Source organism: Terrapene carolina, unplaced genomic scaffold (genome assembly GCF_002925995.2).
Source record: "Terrapene carolina triunguis isolate 2854851 unplaced genomic scaffold, T_m_triunguis-2.0 Scaffold944, whole genome shotgun sequence".
Lineage (NCBI taxonomy): Eukaryota > Metazoa > Chordata > Testudines > Emydidae > Terrapene > Terrapene triunguis.
Genome location: NW_020665295.1, coordinates 25,051 through 33,827, shown reverse-complemented (window position 1 = coordinate 33,827; position 8,777 = coordinate 25,051). Strand labels below are relative to the sequence as shown.

Below are 8,777 nucleotides of genomic sequence, written 5' to 3'. Positions count from 1 at the left end.
CTCTTCATCCCTTTCTTTCTGGGGAAAGCAATATTGCTTCCCTGGGGGCCTCCCCATACCTTTCCCCCACTGACCCATCCAGCAGTGGGGATTCTGTGCGGGGATCCCCCCCATGACCTCCCCTCAACCTGCTCAGACCACCCCCAACTCTGCCTTAAGACAGTGACTTTAATCCAACCTCATGCTTCAGGGCTTCAGCCAGGCACCTGCAAGGGTCAGGAAGGATTCTCCCCCTCCCCCCCGACCCAGTTGGCCCATACCCAGTATAAAGAGGAGGCGAGTCGAGATCACGCAGCAGGCTTCGTTGCGCTCGTTTGACCTTTGATCCTGTTTCCTTCCCCCATAAACAGGATTCCCAGCCCCCTGCCCCCACGACGTGCTGTTCCAGATGAGGCGAGGGGAAGGGCCCTGTGTCCCGCATCTCCAGGACTCCACGGAAAGGGTGGTCCTGAGGGGAACCCGTACAGGTGAGGAATGCGGGAAATCAGTTTGGGCTTTAGAAGGAAGAGTTCCATCCTGAATCGATCCTAAAAAGCCCATAGGTTTTGAAGGTGGCTAAACAAAATCCCAGACACGGCTTAGCGTTGGGTCAGCTGAATTGCTTTCTTTTGATTGTCCAGTATTTGCATCGACACCAGGCAGCCTTTCACACCAGAGCAGGGTGTATTGGTCACCTGCAACCCACCACGGGGAAATCCTTAGGTTAGCACAGAGCCATAAAGGTCAAGACCAGGGGTTCTCAAACTTTTTTTTTTTTGCTGGAACCCCCTTTGAAAATATTTCAGGCTGTGACAACCCCCCCAAAAAATGACTATCGACCCCACCCATACCAGGCCACCCTTACTTCTGTGCTGCTGCTGGCGGCGGCGCTGCCTTCAGAGCTGGGCACCTGGCCAGCCGCCACTGCTGCCTTCAGAGCTGGTTGGCTGGAGAGCGGAGAAGCAAGGTTGGCAATACCGCAACCCCCCTTACAATAGGCTTGTGATCCCCTTTTGGGTCAGGACCCCCAGTTTGAGAAATGCTGGTCAAGAAATTGTGCGACCTGGCCACGCCAGCGCAATCCGCCAGCCAAGCTCCTGTGGACTCCGTTTCAGGCTCTCTTCCTCTGGCTGCTTCACAATCCCAAGTGAGGGCAATTGAGCCTCCCCCAAAAGCCGACTTTTCTCACCTCTCAGTCCGTTGTCCTCAGGCGAGGCCAGGCGAAGTTAGACTCATAGACTCATAGACTTTAAGGTCAGAAGGGACCAATATGATCATCTAGTCTGACCTCCCGCATGATGCAGGCCACAAAAGCTGACCCACCCACTCCTGAAATAATTCTCTCCCTTGACTCAGCTGTTGAAGTCCCCAAATCATGATTTGAAGACTTCAAGTCGCAGAGAATCCTCCAGCCAGCGACCCCTGCCCCATGGTTTGATGGGATAACGTGATTTTAGTCAATTAGGCAATAATGTGCCATCGCTGGTAAAATGAGGGTCCGGCTGGAGAATCTTGCCTGTATGCTCAGGGTTCTACTGATCGCCATATTTGGGGTCGGGAAGGAATTTTCCTCCAGGGTAGATTGGCAGAGGCCCTGGAGGTTTTTCGCCTTCCTCCGCAGCATAGGGCAGGGGTCGCAAGCTGGAGGATTCTCTGCGACTTGAAGTCTTTAAATCACGATCTGGAGACTTCAACAGCTGAGTTAAGGGAAAGTGGGTGGGTCAGCTTTTGTGGCCTGCATCATGCGGGAGGTCAGACTAGATGACCATATTGGTCCCTTCTGACCTTAAAGTCTATGAGTCTATGAGTCTATGCTGTGGAGGAAGGCGAAAAACCTCCAGGGCCTTTGCCAATCTACCCTGGAGGAAAATTCCTTCCCGACCCCAAATATGGCGATCAGCAGAACCCCGAGCATGCGGGCAAGATTCTCCAGCCAGACCCGCATTGACCATTGATACTAATTTCCTGCGATGGCACGTTATTGACCTATTGACTAGAATCATGTTATCCCATCAAACCATCCCCTCCATAAACTTATCGAGCTTAATCTTAAAGCCAGAGAGATCTTTCGCCCCCACCGTTTCCCTACCAAGTTCACCTACCAAGAGCAGCGCTCACCCTTGCACGCCCACTGGGTACCAATGCAAAGTAGAAATGGAGGCGGGCATAGGTGTCACGCAAATATCACAGAACATTCCCACTTCATCCCATTGGTCCCTTGAACAAGTCAATTGGCCCTTTTCGCAACACATCAAAAGATGGGCGATACCATTGTCCTCATTTTGCACAGACAGTGGAAGTGACATGCACAAGGTCACCCAGTGCAGACCTGGAGAGAGAGCCCAGCTGGCCTGTGTCCTGTGCTTTATCCACTAGGCCACACTGCTGTGAAGAGTACCCCACTGTGATATTTGATGCTGTTGGGTCTGGCACAGGGTGAGCGGCCCCTTTAAGGGGAAATGGACCGAGCCTGATTTACATCCCAGATAAAAGGCCCAGGTGGGATTGACCCCGCCTCCTTTTAAAGGGGCCTTGCGGCAGGGCACATGAGTTCTACTCTGCTCCAGACCAAAATGAAAGTGGTATGATTCTCCACTGAAGCATCTCAAACCTCACCACCTTCCGCTCTGAGTGCAAAGCCTCCCTTCTCAAACTGCATAGCAACATGTTTGAGTCGGTGGGTATCCAGACCAAACCAGGCCACACTACACACTTCTCCTCCTGGGGAGAGAACAAAGACCACGTGACAGATGTTAGCCACCTTGCTGACTGCATGACTGGAAGAGACTCCAATATTCTGGGATAGGCACGGTATGCAGACCTGAATAGAATAGAACGATAGTTACAAAATGAGCGACAATCGGAACGTCTATCTGGTTGGAAATTGTGACATTTCAACGTTTGTTTTAGTCCTGAATCGGGGTGAAAAGTCGAAATGTCGCTTATTTTTTTTTTCTGTGGAACAAAAAGTTTCAATTAGGAACTGGTGAGATGTTTTGTTTCAGGTTTGTTTGTTTTGCTTGATGTGGAACATTTTGCTATCCCTGAATGGAAATGCTTCATTGGGGAGCAGTGAGGTGACCCCAAAATGCTTTGTTTTCAGTCGGCTTTGAAGGGTTTTTCTCTGTGCACACACACAAACCCACAAAACAATGTTTCCATTGCTAAAAATTGTAATTTACAGATAGGCAAAGTAAGAAAAATGCTGCTCATCAGAGTTTGATTTAAAGATATTTACTTTGCTCATTTTGACCGGACGTTAACCATTTGTGTTTTAATGATTATCAAGCTTTAACTTTTTGAATATCAACATCTACTGTCATAAAATAATTATTGTCTGACCCTCCCCCATTGTCTGATCCAATTTCCCACAACTGTGAAAATTTAAATTGATAAAAATAAAAAAAAGTACTTAAACCCCATAATTTTACGCAACTGTGAAAATTTAAATTGATAAAAATCAGAAAAAATGCTAAAAAATAAACATTGATATAATCCATTAAAATTATACGTATTAAAAATTGAATTCTGCCAAGCCTAGTTTTGAGTTAGTTCAGTATTAAACTTTCATCATGGTGCACCATGGGAATTGTAGTTCATGTGCCTCATGCCCCTCTTCTTGCCTATGGGCCAGGGTGCCTGGCTGGACTGCATCTCCCATGATGCACCACATGCCTCACTGAGAGGGAAGAGTATGTTGCATCATGGGAGATGTAGTCCAGCCAGGGAGCCCAGCCCGTATGAGAGAATGGGGACCTGGAACACAACTCCCATGAGGCAATGCACCACAATATGGAAATAATAATAATACCTAGCTGTTTTTCATCAGTAGATCTCCAAGCGCTTCACAGTCCTTAATGTTTTTATCCTGTGAGGGAGGGAAGAGCTGTTAGCCCTGTTGTACAGATGCATTTAACATGATATGCTGTTTAAAGCTGAACTGATTTGCAACTAACTGTTTCAGGCCAGTTGAGCAATCCAAAATATTTCAATTTGGATCAAACTGACCTGGAACAAAATCTTCTGTTTCCGTTTCCCAATGGAAAATTGAAAAGAGTCGGCAAAATTAAAATTTCCACCTGGAAAATTCTGAATGTGATTTGGGGTGGGCTGACGGATCTGCAGGATCCGTGCTACGCCCCGGGTTTTGAACAGCCCCTGGGAAGAACCCCATCTGTGTGGTGGACCCTCCAGGGGTCCCACTCTTCCTTCACGTAGGCCACACGGCGTCAATGCCTCTGAGACTGAGCTTTTGAGCTCCAGCATTCCTGCTTCACACTGAGCTTTGCCCAACGAGTCCAGCTGAGCTTGACTCCTGGTCAGAGACTTGTACACCCTTCAGGGACCCATCCACCGCAGCGAGTATTTGCAGTGACGCCTGGCAGCGTTTGCAAAGCAGAGCAGGGTTTATTAGTCAGCTGGAATCCAGCATCGGGAAGTCGTAGGATAGAGAACTAAAGGTTAAGCCGTAGTCCTTTCTGGCTAAGCCAGTGGTCCTCCCAGCCAACCTGCTGTGGATTCCCTTTCTCGATCTCTCTCCATCTCCCTGGTAGTCCCAGAGCTGCTGGCTCTCTCCCAAAGCCACCCTTATTCCAGCCACCTGATGCCTTTCATAGACCATAAGGCCAGAAGGGATCATCATGATCATCTAGTCTGCCCTCCTGCACGTTGCAGGCCACAGAACCTCACCCACCCACTCCTGTAACAGACCCCTAACCTCTCTGAGTTATGGAAGTCCTCAAATCATGACGACTTCAAGTTACAGAGACTCCACCATTAACACTAGTTTAAACCTGCAAGTGACTCATGGCCCATGCTGCAGAGAAAGACAAAAACATCCCATGGTCTCTGCTGATCTGACCCAGGGAAAAATTCCTTCCCTCCCCCAAATATGGTGATCAGTTGGACCCTGAGCATGTGGGGAACACCCACCAGCCAGACACTTGGGAAAAAATTTGCTGTAGTAACTCAGAGCCCTCCCCATGCAGTGTCCCATCACCGGCTGGTGGAGATATTTGCTGCGAGCAGTCACAGATTGGCTATATGCCATTGTAGGCAGTGTCACCATATCATCCCCTCCATAAACTTATCAAGCTCAGTCTGGAAGCCAGTTAGGATTTTTGGCCCCCACTCCTCCAGAACTTCACTCCGATGGCTAGAAAGCTTCATCTAATTTCTAGCCTAAACTTGTTGATGGCCGGTTTATATCCATTTGTTCTTGTGTCCGCATTGGTGCTTAACTTAAGTAACTCCTCTCCCTCCCTGGTGTTTATCCCTCTGATGTACAGTAGAACTCTGTTTATCCAACCCTCCCTAACTGACTTGGCGCATTTACTGAACAACCAGGACTGCAGGGCCAGAAATAGGTGATCTCTCTTATGACCACTAGATGGTGCTGCAGCATCATATTTTCTCTTTCTCCGGTTTATCCAGTGTTTTGATGATCTGATCTGGCCCTGACCCCAATTAGACCAGATAAACGGGGTTCTCCTGTACTGCTAAAGAGCGATCATATCTCCCCTCAGCCTTCTTTCACTGAGGTAAACAAGCCAAGCTCTCTGAGTCTCCTCTCCGTATCCAGCTCCTGCAGACCCACGTGCCGCCTGCCGGAGATTCCCGAGGAGAAGCATCAGTTGCTCTGCCCCTGGGGTTCCCACGGTCTTTGCAGAGCCTTCATTGATATGGGTTAATTTCAGCCTTTCTCCGGCTCCGCCCCAAGAGCGGATCTTTAACCCGGGGGCACCCAGGGGTGGCCATGCAAAGCACCGAGGCATCGGAACTGTTGGACTGTTACAGAAAATTCCCCCTTCCTCACAGGAGGAAAGCGCATTGCCTGTCGAAATATCGTCCCCCTGAGAAATTCCCAGCCGGCTGCAATGAGCAGCCCCTGGCGTCTCCCTCGGCCCGGGGAGTGACTCACCCCTCTCTTGTCTCTACAGGTGGCGGGAGTGAGCCTGAGGTGGGAGATCTCTGGCAAGAGGCAGCACAGCCACACAGGATGTCCACGAGAGGCTCTGCCGGGAACGATCCCCGGGGCCCGGACCCAGAACTAGCCTGGGGGGCCGAGGCCGGGGGGCAGCAGGGGGACTCTGAAGTGGAGTGTCTGGGCCCAGCCTGGAGGGATGAGGCTGAGGCCGGGGGCCAGGAGGGAAACTCCCCGGTGGAGCGGCTCGGCCAGGCCTGGGGGAGCGAGACAGAGGACCAGCCGGGCCAGGCCCCTCCCTACGCTGGCGCCTCGGCCCCCCGCCCGTCGCCAGGGAAGCCCTACAAGTGCACGGAGTGCGGCAAGGGCTTCAGCCAGAGCTCCCACCTGATGCGCCACCTGGGCACCCACACGGGGGAGAAGCCCTACAAGTGCGGGGCCTGCGCCAAGAGCTTCACCCAGAACTCCAACCTGCTGCAGCACCAGCGCATGCACACGGGTGAGAAGCCCTACCACTGCCCGCAGTGCGGCAAGCGCTTCTCCTGGAGCTCCAACCTCATCCAGCACCAGCGCCTCCACACCGGCCAGAAGCCCTTCCAGTGCGCCCAGTGCGGCAAGCGCTTCTGCGAGAGCTCCCGCCTGCTGGAGCACCAGCGCATCCACACCGGCGAGAAGCCCTACCGCTGCCCGCAGTGCGCTAAGAGCTTCAGCCGCAGCTCCCACCTCATCCGCCACCAGCGCATCCACACCGGCGAGCGCCCCTACAAGTGCACCCAGTGCGGGAAAAGCTTCAGCCAGAGCTCGGCGCTCATCCTACACCATGGGACCCACGCGGCCAACCCGCTATGAGCAGCCTGCCGGGGGAGGGTTTGGCGCACTGCTCGTGCCTTATTAGAGACCCACGCTGGGAGTAAGGACACGCCAGGCACGTGGGCAAACGGTTCCCGTGGGAATGCAGCGCTTATTACGCCTCAGACACAGGTGAGCTCAGGGCTTATTACACCTGGGAAAATCCACAGGGGACACGTGGACAAATGGCTTCTGTGGGAGATCAATGCTTATTAGATCTTGGAGGATCCACGTGGGATGGTGACCGCAGAGATAGGGGAGCTCAGCGCTTGTGACACCTCGGAGAGTCCACGTGGGATGGTGACCGTGGACACGGGGGAGCTCGGCGCTTGTGACACCTTGGAGAGTCCACGTGGGATGGTGACCATGGACATGGGGGAGCTCGGCGCTTGTGACACCTCGGAGAGTCCACGTGGGATGGTGACCGTGGACACGGGGGAGCTCAGCGCTTGTGACACCTCGGAGAGTCCATGTGGGATGGTGACCGTGGATATGGGGGAGCTCAGCGCTTGTAACACCTCGGAGAGTCCCTGGGGGGCAGGGGAGGGGAAAGAGACATTCTGTCCACCTGGGGGAAAGATTCCTTTTGAATTCACAACGTATTCCACGTGTCCCAGCAAAGAGAAACCCGGAGCAGGGAGTTTAATCATAGTGGACACATCTGCTGTGGATCTGTGTTGTGCTCATTGGTACCTTAGCTGCCTACAGAGTGGAAACCACGGGAGAAAAGTGTATGTGGGGGGAGGAGGGGGTGTGTGGTTACACCTGGCAGAGACTCTGCTCGGGGAGAAATCACTAAACTAGAGGAAAAATAAACCCAAGAAATTCGACTTCTTCACCCGTCGCTCGCCAGTGCGTCCAGGTCTGACGCCCACCATTCCAGAAGGATGTTGGTGAATTGGAGAGGGCTCAGAGAAGAGCCAGGAGAATGATCCAAGGATACGATTTAGTCACGGAGGTCACAGATTCCGTGATATTTTAATGGACGTCTGTGACTTCAGCCCCACCCTGCGGTAGTGGTGGGGGCTGGAGCTGCCTGCCGCCCCACAGCCAAGGTGGTCAGCGGCTGGGGTGGTTAGCGGCTGTAGCCAGAGCAGTCAGCGGATGGGCCTGGAGCTGTCCCCCCCTCCGTCCCCCCACAGCGGTCGTGGCTGTCCCACCTCGCCACGAACTGGGGACAGGGCCGTCCCTTCCTTCCCCCCCTCAGCAGCCGGGGCCGGAGCTGTCCCTCCCCCATTCTCCCAATGGCTGTAGCTGGTCCTGGAGGGAGCTGTCTCCCACCCCCCAACACACACACGGTGGGACTCAGGCTGCCAATCCCTCCCCCCCAGCAGTCAACCCCTCCCCCCCACAGTTATCTTTAGTAAAAGTCTCAGACAGGTTTCAGGCTTCCATGAATTTGTGTTTCTTGCCCGCGACCTGTCTGGGACTTTTACTAAAAATAACTGTGACAAAATCTTAATCTCCACAATGATTAAAGGATCCTAAAACCTGCCTCATAGCGAGAGACCCCAGGAGCTCAGTCTGTTGAGCTTAACACGGAGAAGGTTGAGGGACGACTTGGTCACAGTCTATAGGGAACAAATATTTGATAATAGGCTCTAAGGTCCAGCCCAATCCAACGGCTGGAAGTTGGAGCCAGACCAATTCAGACTAGAAATAACATTTTAACTGTGAGGGTGATGAACGATGGGAGCAAGGATGATGGTGGATTCTCCATTACTGGCCTTTTTTAGATGGATGGTTCCCCTCTCCCCAGCCCCCCAAAAGATCCACGCTAGTTCAAACAGGGATTCCTTGGGGGCAGTTCTCTGCCCTGTGCTACGCAGGAAGTCAGACTAGATGATCCCCATGGTCCCTTCGGGCCTTGGGATCTGCGACCCTAGGAAAGTCCATCCCTGCACCACTGGCTCCGAGACGGTGCTGATGGCAGCGGGCAAAATTCCACCTGCCTGCTGAGAGGCAGCAGCCTAATGCCGTCGCCCTGCCCGAGTCTGACTCTGAAGGCTTAAGCCGGATTTACATG

General features: G+C 52.7%; 1 protein-coding gene across 1 annotated transcript; it reads left to right on the top strand.

The window, feature by feature from the left end:
• The first annotated feature begins 355 nt into the window (after positions 1-355).
• Positions 356-6,770, top strand: LOC113408177 (zinc finger protein 239-like). The gene is made up of 2 exons (XM_026661171.2): positions 356-467; positions 5,919-6,770. Exons 1-2 carry the CDS (start codon positions 389-391, stop codon positions 6,749-6,751), a joined length of 912 nt encoding a protein of 303 aa, XP_026516956.1. The 5' UTR covers positions 356-388; the 3' UTR covers positions 6,752-6,770.
• Positions 6,771-8,777: the final 2,007 nt, after the last annotated feature.